The 13,463-nt window shown below is 54.2% G+C and overlaps 3 protein-coding genes across 3 annotated transcripts; 1 reads left to right on the top strand and 2 right to left on the bottom strand.

Annotated features, from left to right (window-relative positions):
• Positions 1-259: 259 nt before the first annotated feature.
• On the bottom strand, positions 260-6,370 carry TSC11 (TORC2 complex subunit TSC11). The gene is made up of 25 exons (XM_076640255.1): positions 6,245-6,370; positions 5,575-6,140; positions 5,356-5,490; positions 5,029-5,243; positions 4,725-4,891; positions 4,539-4,644; positions 4,380-4,462; positions 4,212-4,299; positions 3,997-4,136; positions 3,805-3,927; positions 3,577-3,731; positions 3,381-3,498; positions 3,127-3,306; positions 2,929-3,060; positions 2,746-2,861; positions 2,571-2,675; positions 2,439-2,490; positions 2,128-2,366; positions 1,988-2,066; positions 1,841-1,929; positions 1,576-1,756; positions 1,384-1,490; positions 1,162-1,306; positions 945-1,093; positions 260-880 (listed from the first exon to the last, which is right to left on the bottom strand). The coding sequence occupies exons 1-25, from the start codon at positions 6,251-6,253 to the stop codon at positions 433-435; spliced, it is 3,927 nt and encodes a 1,308-aa protein (XP_076497295.1). The 5' UTR covers positions 6,254-6,370; the 3' UTR covers positions 260-432.
• A 592-nt stretch (positions 6,371-6,962) lies between these two features.
• On the top strand, positions 6,963-8,160 carry BDY24DRAFT_370022 (thioredoxin-like protein; the record flags this gene model as incomplete). The annotated part of the gene is made up of 6 exons (XM_076638089.1): positions 6,963-7,082; positions 7,160-7,191; positions 7,259-7,267; positions 7,344-7,665; positions 7,811-8,045; positions 8,114-8,160. 6 exons carry the CDS (start codon positions 6,963-6,965, stop codon positions 8,158-8,160), a joined length of 765 nt encoding a protein of 254 aa, XP_076497294.1.
• A 1,065-nt stretch (positions 8,161-9,225) lies between these two features.
• Positions 9,226-13,252, bottom strand: BDY24DRAFT_414809 (uncharacterized protein; the record flags this gene model as incomplete). The annotated part of the gene is made up of 17 exons (XM_076643365.1): positions 9,226-9,334; positions 9,430-9,493; positions 9,569-9,656; positions 9,726-9,736; positions 9,818-10,041; positions 10,152-10,478; positions 10,608-10,705; positions 10,827-10,844; positions 10,917-10,996; positions 11,074-11,278; positions 11,344-11,384; positions 11,456-11,673; positions 11,768-12,557; positions 12,652-12,724; positions 12,829-12,867; positions 12,963-12,979; positions 13,063-13,252. 17 exons carry the CDS (start codon positions 13,250-13,252, stop codon positions 9,226-9,228), a joined length of 2,592 nt encoding a protein of 863 aa, XP_076497293.1.
• Positions 13,253-13,463: the final 211 nt, after the last annotated feature.

Genomic DNA, 13,463 nt, shown 5'->3' with positions numbered 1-13,463 from the left:
AAAAGGAATTGACCTGACGCTGACGAGAGAGCGTGGGAACGGCCTGTCAGCGAGAGATATCGTCTTGTAAACCTGACTGTCTGTCAGCACTGAAGTACTAAAAGTTACGAGCTTAATAACATCTCCCAAAAAGTTCGAGATAGGCACATCCGAAGTCGAAGGCGACAACGAGCCGCTTCAAGCATAGGGGAGGACAGAGGTGTTCGACGCGTCTCAGCCCAGGAGATCGAGAGCGCACAGTGACCGTGGGTAGGACAGATGGGACTTGAGATATCATAGCAAGTAGATAAAAGGTATGAGAGAGCTGCGAGGTAGGCTGAACTGGTACAAAAGAAGATGGGAATCAAAAGATGGGCGCTCGAAGGTATCGTGAAAAGTACAAGAGAGAGGCGTGCAAGAAAATTGGAGGGAGAAGGAAATGAAGCACAGAATCTAAACAGCAACAGCACCAGTCTCAAACCCAAACACTCTCCTCCCAGGCTCCTTGAACAGCGGCGGGACCACCTCTGCCTGCTCGCTTTCGTCCGAGCTGTCCTGATCCTCGTCCGCGCTATCGAACGACCCGACCTTCTGACGACTGCCTCTCCTGAGGATCCGCATCCGAGGTGGTGGAGGTGGAGCTCGAGTTGCGTCCTCGGGTTCGGAGGAGGAGGAGGAAGATCGAGAAGACGCGTCGTCGTCTTCGATCTCGTCCGGTTCCGCTTTGAGAGTTCGAGCGGCGTCGAGGAGTCCTGAAACGGTTGCTGGAGAGAGACGAACGTCGAAAAGGTCGAAGAGGAATCGCCGGATGGGGAGACGGTGGTGGCTTGACGAGAGAGTGTGGAGGGCTCGATAGAAGAGAGGGATGGAGGTGAAGAGTCGTTTGTGTTGACGTTTGAGTCTGGAAAGGACGAAGAAAGCAGTTAGAGAGGCTTCGTGAGGGCCGAAGATGTAGATGAGCTTACTTGGCAAGAGCTCGGAAGGATACATTGGCCTGGACGTGATTACTGAGTTTGGCGATCGCGGTCATGACGGCCTGCTCGAGCACGGACGTCGACGCGACAAGATCGAGAGAAGCGGGTCTTCGAATATCTGGAGGAGACCAGGGAGGGATCTGGAAGGGAGAAGGGAATAAAGAAGGGTCAGGGCAGCTTTCAAGAGCGAGACAAAGGCCTAACTTACGCTGACAAACTTGGAAAGATCCGAGGGAAAGCAGAGTCCAGTCGGATCGCCCGACGGACCCATCGTCGCCTCCCAGTTGTACTCGTGAAGGAAGTCTGCTCCAGATCGAGTGGTCGAGATGAGGCCAAGGACAAAGAAACAGGTGCTAGAAAGAGGGCCAACCGCAGAGGGTCAGGGACGATGTTCGACGCGAAAAGAAGCGGATCCGGTGGATCGACTCACCCTCGGATCGAAAGGATGGGAGACTGCTCAGCGATCTCGACGATGTTCTCGAGGATGTCTTCGTCTTCGAGGAAAGGGAAGCCACCTCGAGTAGAGCCGATGTTTCCCTGAAAGAGCGAAAAGAGAGGAGAAAGGGGGTGAGCTTCGAAGCGGTTTTGACGACGAAGACGTTTCGAGAGAACAAGAACGTACGACAGCCCAAAGCACACTCTTCAGCTTGTTGAGAAGATCGACATCTTCGGACTCGAGTCCGTGTTGCCGAATGAACTGAGCGAACTCGGCGAAATGACCCTTTTCACGAAGGATCTGACATCCCTCGTCCGTTTTGGTGAGCTCGCCGTAGAAATGAGGAGGGACAGTTCCGTCGAAGATTCTGAACGACCGAGATGCAAAATGAGGTTGAGTGAGTCGACGTTCAAGCAAGAGGAGAGAGACGAAGCGAAAGAGGAAGACTTACAAAAGATCGTCCGCGTCGTCTTCCGAGGCGGGATAGAAGACTCTGGCGAGGTAGAGTTCAACTTGAACGACGTAGAGATGATTCCGATCCTGTATAAAAACGCATTTAGGATAAACCGTCGAATGACACGTGTTGCCAGAGACTCACATGCAGCCAAAAGTCCATCTCCCGCTCGATGTACTGAACTTGGCAGAGGTAGGTGAATCCGACCGAGGTAGAGAGGAATCTGAGAAGAATGACGAAGTCAGCTACGCTTATCCTCGTAATACGAAGCTTCAGATACTCACCTCAGCAAAAGAGGGTGCCCAACGTCCCCGAGATGTTCCAAGAACGGCCTCATCTGAACGACGAGCTCGAGCGCTTCCGACGACTCGCATGCTTCCTCGAGGAAATGAACCGCCATTTCGCAGACCTCGGGCGAAGGATCGTAGAGTTGGGTAATGAGGAGCTGAAGAGTCCATTCGTTGGCTTCACTGGTAGAGAGGACAAGCTGACCGAGGTGCTGAGTGGCGTAGAGTCGGATGTGCTGTTGACGTCGAGGTGTGTTCGGTCAGCAGGGTTTCTGTGGTCGGCATTGAGAGTGAGAAAGGTAACGTACCATGTAGCTCGAAGTCAAAGCTTTGGAAAGAACGATTCGAGGATGACCGTCGCTAAACGAGGGGAACGAGAAGAGATTCGTCGCGTCAGTTTCGAGACTCCAAGACGGCTCCTCGTTGAGCGTTCAACTCACGTCGTATAATCCAAGTTCTCGATGATCGCCTTGATGAGATCCTCACGACTTCGAAGATCACTCAGGTGGTAGAACCGAGTGAAGAACTTGAAGCGAGTGAGAAGACTGCGAGAAGAAAGAGAAGAATCGAGTCAGCGAACGATCTGGATCGAAGAAGAGGAAGGCTCAGACTCACGCAACTCCCTCAGGGTGACGACTAAGAGTTCCCAGCATCTCGAAGTATCCACTGGTGAGCGTCTCGTCTAGGCGTCGCTTCGAGAGAAGAGGATCGGAGCTGATGGATCCGTCGTACTGCGAGGGAAAGAAAGGAAAGGTCAGGGTCGTTCGAAGCAAAGCTCGCAAAAAAGGAAGGACGAACATGGTCGATCTCGGCGAAGCATTCGAACAGTTGAGGTAGGAGCTTATCGGCAGTGAGAAAGGCGATTCCATCGGGGTTGGCGAGAAGGGTGTTGATCACAGCGCATCCGAGTCGAACCCAACGTTGATTTGGCTGTGGAACGAGCGGGTCGAGGGTGATCAGCTCGAAGCTCGAAGGGAGCGAAACAAGAGAGCGTACCTTGGTCTTCTTGATATCCGAGAAACGATGGTTGTGGGGGTGGAAGAACGAGAGCAGGCGTCGACCGAACTTGGACGCCTTCAAAGCTTCCTCGAGACGACGAGGATTCAGCAGAGGACCTTGGACGACCTCGAGCAGGATATCGTAGTTCCACTTGTTGTGATCTCGGGTGAGTAGTATCTAAGACGTCGAGAGAAGAGGAATCAGCTCGAGCCTCGACGGGAAGGAAGGGGAGAAGAGAAGGGACGACTCACCTGAGTGTCGGTCAAAAGAGTCATGAAGTGCTTGTCCTCCATCTGTAGACCCATCCGTATCTTCACGCTCTCGACTTGACGCTGACCTCGAAGATAGGAGTCCTGGACGGAGTTGGCTCTGCGAAGAGAGGAAGGAGAAAGAGGGGGTCAGCTCAGCAGTCGAAGCTGTTCGAGGTCGAGGAAACCAACGACGCACCTCTTCCTAGTCTCCCTCGGGGTACTCTCGTTGCTACTCTGCAGACGATTTCGGTTCCGGTTGAGACTATCGATGGAAGTAAGAGCCAACGAAGCCTTGCTCCGTTCGGCAGGTTGCGAGAATTTGGCGGCGTCGGAGAAGAGGCGAGGCAGAGACTGGAGAAGGACACGTCGAACGGCACGGTCAGCTCTAGTCCTTCAGGTTCGACCAGATGGGAGACGAACTCACCTGAATATCAGCAGCCTTAGCCGAAGGAAGAAGCTTGCTAGCCAAAGCGAGGATTTCGCCGACGAGAAGCGTCGCTTTTCGAGCGAGAAGTTGATGACCCTCTTCGACCATGTCGATCAGAGCCTATGAAGAGTGGAACGGGAAGTTAACATGAGCACCAAGATCGAAAGAGAGGCGTGGTACTCTACTCACATCGACCAAACCACCATCAACGAAGACCGAAAGAAGGAAAGCCGTGAAATGATCGACAAGGGTGAGCTTGTCCGACGCGTTGACACCTGATTCGAGGTCCGGATGAGGAGCTTGCTGAGCTTTTCCGTTCTTAGAGTAGACTATGGATTTTGAGCGGAAAGGGAGAGTCAGCTTCGAATGATATCAGGGAGAGGAGAGGGAAGGGGTGTGCTCACGCGTCAATCGTTTCCCGTCCAAAAACGCGAGATACCACGAGGGCGTCTTGATACGGAAGACATCGAAGAACATATCTAGGAGTACCTCCTACTTGTAGCATAAGAAAGCAAGACGTTTGATCAGCTCCTCGAAGTTGAAAGGCTGGATCGAACAAGGAAGAGACGAACCCTCATCTGAACCGTCGGCACTCTCAGCGAGTTGACGAGCGAAAGGATCCCATGCTTCCCATTGCTCGATAGGTAAATGAGACCTACATCAGGGCGAAACAAGAACAATCCGTTAGATCTCCGAAAGAGAGACGAAGGAGAAACGGACGAGAAGCTCACCAGACCAAGACTTCAGCATCGTCGAAACGACCTTCGAGCTCGTCCTCAGCCGAGTCAGATACGCCTCTCCCGATCCATAAACGTCGGTGAAGCCGGAGAGAGCCATCTGCAGACAAGAAGACCGTGACGGGTGAGCTTCGAGAAAAGAAGACGAAGCGAAAGAGCAGAAAGACGAAAGAAACGCACCTCGATGTCCATCCCAGGTCTCAGGCCTTTCCTCGTCACTGGTGAGTCGATCACATGCAGGAGGACAGGAGCTATGACGGGTGCCAGCTCGTGAGGACCTTCGGCGAAGCACTGGAGGAGGACTCGAAGGGCGTTCGAGCGAAGCAGTAGAGGGACGTCGAGGATCGCTGTTGGAAGGGACGGAAGGAAGGGCTTCATCAGTGAGATATAACCGTGGTGCTCCTCCTCGATCTCGAATATCGAGAGGCGGGAGGATGGAAGGAAGAAAGAAGAGAGAGGAAAGAACGACAGTCGCTCGACTCACCAATCTCCGCCAAAGTCTCCAAACAAATCCCTCGGAACGGATCGTCCGCATTCTCAGCCACACTGACGAGTGTCCGAACGATGGCATCGCTCAGCGGAATCCTTCCTCGTCCGTTGGAGGCTGAGGGCGAGACGGTCGAGAGGGAGAGGAGGGATCGAACGAGTTTGAGGCACTGCGTCTTCTCGAGGGTGTGTTTGGCGTCGCGAGTGAAGGTCCTGTGGCAGAGAAAGAGAGGCGAGATAGTTTCAGTGTTTGAGCTCGAGGTGCAGAAGAATATAGAAGGAGACGGAGGTAGGAGGAAAGAAGAGGAACTGAGACGCGACTCACCGAACGACATAATAATCCAACCCAGACTCCTCCAGTCTCCTCCACCCTTCCGAATCCACCAACTGATGCCTCAGTATCCGATACCCCGTAGCTCGTACATCCTTAGGTTCCTGTTCCGCCAGCATCGCAAACGTCCTGCTCGAAACATAAACCACGGCGCGCAACTGCATTCAGCTCCCCTCCTTCTCCTCGTCCTCTCGCAGAACCCGCTCGACTCACAGACTCAAAACTTCCTCCTTCCCACCCAGTTCGTACCTCACCCTCACGTTCCTCCTCAGCACCTCCACCAACCTGATCCCTTCCTCCTGCACGGCCTTCTCCCTCCTCTTCTCCTCCCCTGCGGTCGCCTCCATCGAAATCTCGTCCAACCTCGCTAAACACACCCTCGCAGCCGCCAAAGCACTCTGAAAATCCTCCTCTTGAGGTCCGGATTCCGATCTTCTTCCCGATGCTCCAGTGAGGTGAATAGGGTTGCCCAAAGAAGCGAGCGTAGGGACGTGAGAGGAAGAGGAAGGGAGTCGACGAGCCGACAGCGAAGGTGCTTGTTGTTGTTGTTGTGCGTAGGCTGCTGAGAGGTTGGAGTTGGAAGAAGAAGTGTTTAGGAGCGGGAGTTGAAGGTGAAGAGGAATCTTCTTGCGCAAGGCTCGAGGGATGTCGGGGTGATCTTTGATCTCGTCGAGTTGGCGGAGGAGGATCGAGATCTTCTTTGACGCGGCGGAGAGCTCGGTTTCGACTTCTTTCCGGAGACCGGATCGTTCGGATGAGTTGGGGTCGGATTCGAGGACCTGATGGAGGGGAGGGTGGGGGAAGGCGCGATAAGTGAGGGAGCTGAGGAGGGGAAGTACGCGAAGGAAGGGAGGGAGGGAGGAAGAGCGGGGTCGGGACTCACTCCGAGCATGGTCTCTGCACCGTCTTTGATCTTGTTCTCGATGGCTAGACTCTTGAGTAATGATTCGAGCTGTGAGCAAAAGAAATACAACAGTCAGACGGAGTTGGTTCTCCATCCTGATCTGGGTGAGCTCGACCTTCCTTCTACAGAAGATGAGCTCTCCCTGCAGTTCTACAGAACTCCCGGCGCTCGTCCTGGTACGAGGAAGAAGCTCTTTCTCTCTGTCCAATATATATATACAGGGTTTCAACCTCGAACCCCAAGAAACACCAGACTCACCACTTCCGAAGGGTTCTGAACATCGATCCCCAGCCCTCCCAACGAGCTCAACCCCCCTGCTCCTGCTCCTGCTCCTGCTCCTGCTCGCGATATCGCTGGCCTGAAGGACCCATCGTGAGATCCAGAAGGACTGAGTTCTACTACTGGAGGTGGAGGACCTGCTCGAAGGAAGGACGAAGACGAGGTCGATGAAGCTGTGGTCGGTTGGAGAGGGAGGGGAGGAGGTCGGCGGGACGAGGAGGAGGAGGATTCGTTGTCCGACTGGCTAGTGGTTGATATAGGAAGAGGAGGGAGTGCTGATCCGTTCATGATGTTGAATCCATAGATAGTCGGCGTTGGGAGGGAAGAGATCAGGTCGTTGAGGGCTCGCCACGTTTCAAGCTTCAAGCTCTCCCTTCCTTCCCTTCTTTTCCCTCTCAAACCACCACAAACCCAAGAAATGTTGTCCCGTCTTCTCTCCGCTGCTCTTCTGCTGCCTCTCCTCGTTCAGGCTGGAACGTTTGAGAAACCTGTGATCGCTCTGGGACCCAAGGAGTTCAACAAAGTCATGAAGGAAGATGTGAGCTCGACCATCTCTCCTTTCCCCTTCCTTTCCTTTTCTCTCGCTCACTCTCCCTTCGTTGGATGTATATACAGCGAATGAGCATGGTGGTCTTCTACGCTCCTTGGTAAGATCTTTCTCTCCTCTGTCTTCAACGAGCTCCCACTGACTCCTTTTTACCCTTTTTCTCAAAGGTGTGGACAGTGAGTCCCTCCCTCTCCCTCTTCCTGTCTCTCTCTCTTTCTCCTTCTGACGACCCTCCCTTTCACCTCCTCTTAGCTGCAAAAACCTTGCTCCCGAATATGCTCAAGCCGCTACCTCGCTCTCTCCCATCATCCCCTTCTACTCTGTCGACTGCGACGAGGACGCCAACAAACCACTTTGCGCCAAATACGACGTTAAAGGGTTCCCTACCATCAAAGGATTCACTCGAGGAGCCAAGATCCCTCCCAAGGACTACACCGGAGAGAGGAAGAGAGGCGGGCTCGTTGGGTGGGCGACGTCGATGGTCGGGGACAAGGTCAAGAAGATGAAGGTTCCGAGCAAGGGAGGGGTCTCGAAGGAGGACGGGTTGAAGGAGATTGAAGGCTTTTTGAAGGCCGTGAGTGTATCTCTTACGTTCTCAGAATCTTGCAGCCTGTGCTGTGAAACGTCGATGATTGAGCTTCGAAGCAGTCGAGCTGTGAGACGGGCTCAAAACGAACCACCGCTGACCATCCTCCCGTCTCCCGTCTCCCCTCTCTCAGGACTCCTCCAAACCCCACGTCCTCCTCATCCATCCCAATTCAGCCACCATCCCTCTCATGTGGAAAGCCCTCTCCCAGCAGATCTCCACCTACTCGTTCGGTTACATTCGAGACGCAGACGCTGCCGTCAGGGGAGGTCTTTCCCTCTCCTCGGACCCCGACGGTCCCAAGATCATCTTCTGGAAGGCGGGAGCATCGTCGGATGAGATGGCTACTTCTTTCGAGAGCTACGAAGGTGAGCATCGGCTCTCTGTCCCTTCCTTCGTCGACTCCCGCGCCTCGTCGCCTTTTCTCTTCCTTCAGCGCTCTCGACGCGCCTTGCCTTTCCGTTCTCTCTCTCTCCTCGCTGACCTCCTCCTTTTTCTTCCCTATCTAATCTTCTCTCCCTATCTCCGCAGGTCCCCTTAAATTCGACTCCCTCCTCACCTCCTTTTCCTCCTCTTCCCCTCCCTCCCAAAAACGAGACGCGTCCTCCTCTTCCTCCTCCTCCTCCTCTTCCACCGCCACCTCTTCCACTGCCGCCGTCCCCAACGCCTCTCAACTTCAACGAGCTGCCGATCGAGCCAAAGCCGAAGCCCGTTGGGCCGAGGAGGAACGACGAGATACCGAACGGATCGCGAGGATGGAGGAGAAGAAACGGCTCAGGAAGCTTGCGGAGGAGCAGGAGGAGGAGCTCGTCGGTGGAAGAAGTGGAAGCGGGACAGAAGAAGCTGGAGCGGAACCTGCTGGGTCTCCTGTCGAGCCTGTTGCTTCCAAGGAGGAGGAGACTAGGGCAGCGGAGGATCCAATCCCTGCGGCTGGAGGAGGGGTAGCGACGGAGGTTGTTGAGGAGGTGGAGGAAGCGAGGGAGACCGGGAAGGAGAGTTTGTTGACTGAGGAGCAGGAGAGTGTTGTGGAGGTTGAGGAGGAGAGTGTCGGGGGGGCGGAGGAGGAGGTTGTGCCTGAGTTGAAGGTTCAGGAACGGGAGGAGAGGGTTGTGGAGATTGAGGGTGAAGGGGAGGAGAAAGAGAGGAAGAGGGATGAGCTTTAGGTTAGCGTAGCAAGGGGGTGGTTTATTTGGTTGTAGGAAGATCAGAATGGTTACGCTCGTGCAAAAGTCTCGCGTCGTCGAGAAGGTGCGACGAGTTCGACGCGTCTCGATTTGGCACCGGGCGAACGTCACCGTGACGTGCTCTACAAAGAGACTAGCATTTGGCTCAGCTGAGGATCTGGTGCTAGAGCTACTCTCAGCCAGGAGAGTGAGTGACCTGCGAACGGGGCAAGCTCTGGAAACTTCGACACGAAAGATCGTTGTGGTCGCTCCGTCCTCTCCTCTTGGGAAAAAAAAAGAGCTCACATAAGCAGAACTGTCGAACGTCGTAGTAGAAATGAAAGTATAGAAGCAAAATGTGTAACCCAGAATCTATCTATACGCTTCAACCTGGAACGTCGTTCGTGCTGGGCTCGACGGCAGACGGGTCTGCGACCTCCAAAGCCTGCATTCGCTGGATGATGGTTGAAGCCATCTGCTCGCCGAACTGCCAGCTGAAAGAGAGCAAAGAAGGGAAGAAGAAGAGGAGGAATTAGCCTCTGAGGAGGTCGGAAGAAAGAACAAAAGAAGCGTCGAAACGAGAACTCACACTTGACCCATCCTTCTCATTGCGAGAACGAGTACCTCGATATCGACGATGAGAGCCGATGCACCTGGAGAGAAGAATATAAAGATATGACAAGAGGTTAGATCCTCGAGCAAAAGAGCAAGAAGCAGAGAAAACTCACGATCCGTCTGACCTTCTCGTCGAAGCGTCTTGATTTCCTCCATCAGGGCTCGAGCTTGGAGACGCCAGAGAACGATGAGAAAGATGTCCTTTTAGAACGAGATAATGAGATAGCATCAGTATGGACCAGGATCAATTGTTCGTGCGCAGAAACTCACCAGCTGTCCGACTTTCAAACGAGGGAAGAGGAAAGAAAGAAGAGTCAGGATCGTGGGCGCGTTTGAGACGAGATCGAGAGAGAGGAACTCACAATCAACATCGACGATGACCTGAATGAGCTGAACAGCAGCCGTGGCAGCCTTCGACACCTTGATTCGGTACGACGAGTCGTATCTCGAGGCTTCGGTGAACAGCAGAACGAACGACGTGCAGATGATGGCGTGAAGGGAGAAGAGCGACGGCGAGATGCCGACCTTAACGTTGAGCGGAGAAGGGCCATCGTAGGTACCCTGATCCGAGTGCAGACCAGTGTCGCTGGAGTGGATGGAAAGAGGAAGAAGAGAGGCGGGAAAGGGTCAACGATCGATTTCGTTCGAAGGGACGAGCAAGAGAGAAAACATAAAAAACAGAGACGGGAAACTTACTTCTGCCAGGCAGGAATCCCACCCAGATGAGGTTTCGCTACGTCTCTATACTGGGCTGGAAGCGACGATGCGAACGCCGACAAAGCTCGTTCGACTCGAAGCAACTCGTCGGGCAACGGACGAGCGGCCAAGGGGGGCAGAGGAGAGGAGGAGGTCGTGTTGGAGCTGCCGGTCGGTATTGAATGGGATCGTTGTGGACGAGAATGGGGCTCGTCTTTCGGTGAGCTGGAGTTGGAGGGAGAGGACGTGGTGGACTCTGGAGAGTTGGAGGAGGAAAGAGTTGGGAGTCGAACCGGTCGAGGACGGTTGGCGTATTCGTCTCGAAGGCTGAGGGTGGAGAGAAGGGGGCTTTCAGGTCAGCAAAATCCAGATACCGAAGCAAAGCGAGAGGGTACCTGCCTGGGTTGAATGAAGTGGTCGGCGAGGGAGGAGCTGGCCGAGAGGAGAGGAAAGGACTCGAGCAAGATTGCACCGAGAGACTCTGAGGAGCGAGGCGTCGGATTCGAGTCGTAGAGGTCGCTGATGCATCTGAAATCGGACTCCTGGAGTATACCCTGAAGGTACGTAGAAGGGAAGGATAAAGGTAGGACGTCAGAGGATTGAGTGTCGACGAACGCGTCGAAATGGGAGGAGCCGAGAGAGGGTCCAGGGAGGCAGATGAGAGAGAAAGCTCACTCGGTAGTAATCCTCAAGCTAAACCCAATCAGGATGCTCAGGTCAGTTTGAGATCTGAAGCGAGAACGGAAGCGCAAAGAGCAGACTCACTGGTCGTGGAAAGGGAGTCTCGATTTGCGCGTGATCCAATCCGGATCGTCCAGTAGCTATGCTTCCAGTCTGGTCGAGGACTGCAGTCGGGACGAAAAAAAGAAGGTCAGATAAGATATGTAAAGCAAAACGAAAGCGACAGAGGGAAGAAACTGACTGAAAGCAACCCAAAAGGCCCAGACCCTCTCCCCGAGCTCGACCCCGTCCTTTGGAGGACTGAGAGCTACGGAAGGCCACGTACTCGACCAAGCAGCAGGCTCAGATTGAACGGGAGCTCCTTCGGCGAAGCACCGCATGGCGAAGGAGATTTCGGCAGCAGACAAGCGATGAAGCCTGCAAGCTTGAGAGATTCGAAGCGAAGTCTGAGAGAGGTGGGTAAGGATTTAGTCGAAGGCCCTCGATTGGGAACGAAGAAAGCTGTACGTACTCCTCCTTGAACCCAACCTTCGAGATATCTCGATTTAGAGTCTGAGCGAAGAGGAAGAGGGAGGTGATCAGCGACGGCAAGCGAGCGAGAAAGGCGGGAAGGGAGGACGAACAAAAGTAGCTGCTTAGCAAGGTCGACCCCTGGATGCAGTGAACGAGACGCTGATCCGAATAGGAACCGATTCCGATCTCCAGATGACGACGAGTGAGAGCGAGGAAGGTGTCTTCGAGATCTCGGATCTCAGCGTTCGGAGAGAACCTCGACGCAGCCGTGTAGATGGCGAAGAGAAGAGCGGGAGCTGGTCGACTTTCGGGAGGTCCATCCAGAGATCTATTCGAGATTGTAACGAAGCAGAGAACGAGATTTAGGCGACCGAGGTCAGTCGAGACGATTCTTTCAAGACGAGACCGAAAGACCCACTCACTCGACGAACCGACCGACGTGATTGATCACGCACAGCTGCCTTCTTCGCTGAAGGAACAAGCCCAGGAGATGCTCCCTCATGCCTGGTGGGAGTTGAGTTCCGTCTCCCGATTCCCAATCGCGTGGGATCGGGAAGGATGATGGGTGAGGAGGGAAGGAGGGAGGTTGGGGTTGAGGTTGAGGTTGAGATTGAAGTTGGAGTTGGGATTGGGTCTGCTGCTGATGGGAGGAGGTGTCGAACCCTGGGAGACCAAAGTTGAGCGAAGGTTGGGTGGAAAGGGTCGAGAAAAGATTGAGGTCGAGAGGAGGAGAGGTGGTTTGGGAGGAGCCGTCGTGGTTCCAAAACGACGCGTCCGGTTGAGGGAACGATGAGGAAGAGGAGGAGGAGTGTTGAAGATGAGTGGAAGGAGAGACAGGGGGTAAGGGACCGAAGGGAGGGTACCAGTTGGCATGGACGTTCGAGTCGAGAGGTTGGGCTGGAGGAGGAGCTGCAGGGAGAAGCGAGGACCAATCCTGTAGGAACGAGAACCCTGTTTGACCTCTGATGTCCGACGTATCCGCCATTCCTCCGTCGATGCTAGGATCTCCTTTGAAAAGCTCCTGGAGAGCAAGAGAGAAGGCCTGCTGCTCATCGACGCGAGGTCCTCGTGAGGTCGGCTTGGGAGGCCTCGAGGGGTAAGGGAAGGAACTGAAGGAAGAGGTTCGATCTTTGACGGTGTCTCGGACGGGTTGGTCTGAAGCGGAGGGTCCGTTGGGGTTCATCTGAGCGACGAGGACGGCTTCGAGGCTCGCTAGAGGGCATCAGGGGAGGAGGAGAGAGAGAGAGTCAGGATCGTTCCAGACTTGAAGTCGAGGCGAAAAGTGGAGAGAAGAGCGAAAGCTTACCGATCTTGTCTTCTAGTACTTTCACTCTCGACTTCGGTTTCCCAGGCTCGTCGAAGGTACAGTCGATGTTGTGCTGCAGGTTGAAAGGGAGGGGATCGAACGAGAGCGATCAAGTCAGACCATCAGTTTCGTTGTCCGAGGCCGTGAGAAACCAACGAGTTGACTTTTTGGACACACTTTGATACACGTAGGGCAAGGAGCCACTCCGGTACATCTCTGCGAGGAAATACGGGACAAGAATTGAGTTTGGGCGTCAAAAGGGAGAGATGGGGAAGAAGAGAAACGAGGAGGGAAGGAGGAAGCGAGCTCACCAACTTCCTCTTTCGGCCTTCAAGACGCCAGAAACAGCAGAAAAGCAGAAGAGTCAGGCACGGCGTTGAATCTGAATCAAGTCCAAGATCTCGTACGTACAATAGAGACACGCTCCTCCTCTCTTCAAAGCCTTTCCAGTCCCTCCTCCTGTCTGATCATGTCCTCCTCCCCGTTCTTCACCTCCTCCACTCGCCCCTCCCAATGTAGCTGCTGCTCTCCCTTCCGAGATTCGACCTGTTCCGGATCCAAAATCTGCTCCTCCGGAGTACGACGCTCCGTATTGGTCCATAGCGAGAAGTTGTCGAGGTTCGATGCTGATGGTTTGAGGGGAAAGAAGGCAGGACGCTCTCGCGGGGGTGAGCGGACTGGAGGAGGGTGACAACTTTTCTCGCCTAGCTCAAGCTCGCCTATGTAGATGTCCTACCGAGCGTTAGATAACTACTTGAATTCTTACAGCAAAAAATCTTCACGAGGAGAGGAAGAGAACGAACCAAAGCATC

This window comes from Mrakia frigida, assembly GCF_051309035.1.
Source record: "Mrakia frigida strain ATCC 22029 unplaced genomic scaffold BDY24scaffold_13, whole genome shotgun sequence".
In the NCBI taxonomy this organism is placed as follows: domain Eukaryota; kingdom Fungi; phylum Basidiomycota; class Tremellomycetes; order Cystofilobasidiales; family Mrakiaceae; genus Mrakia; species Mrakia frigida.
This window is presented reverse-complemented; position numbering and strand designations above follow the sequence as displayed.

What these genes read in the sequence shown, in the direction of transcription:
- TSC11 (XM_076640255.1), bottom strand. An exon ending in TTGGATTATTATGTCGTTCG is followed by an intron (nt 5,244 to 5,355) that starts GTGAGTCGCGTC and finishes TCTCTGCCACAG; the next exon opens with GACCTTCACTCGCGACGCCA. An exon ending in CTCTTTTGACCGACACTCAG is followed by an intron (nt 3,307 to 3,380) that starts GTGAGTCGTCCC and finishes TCGACGTCTTAG; the next exon opens with ATACTACTCACCCGAGATCA.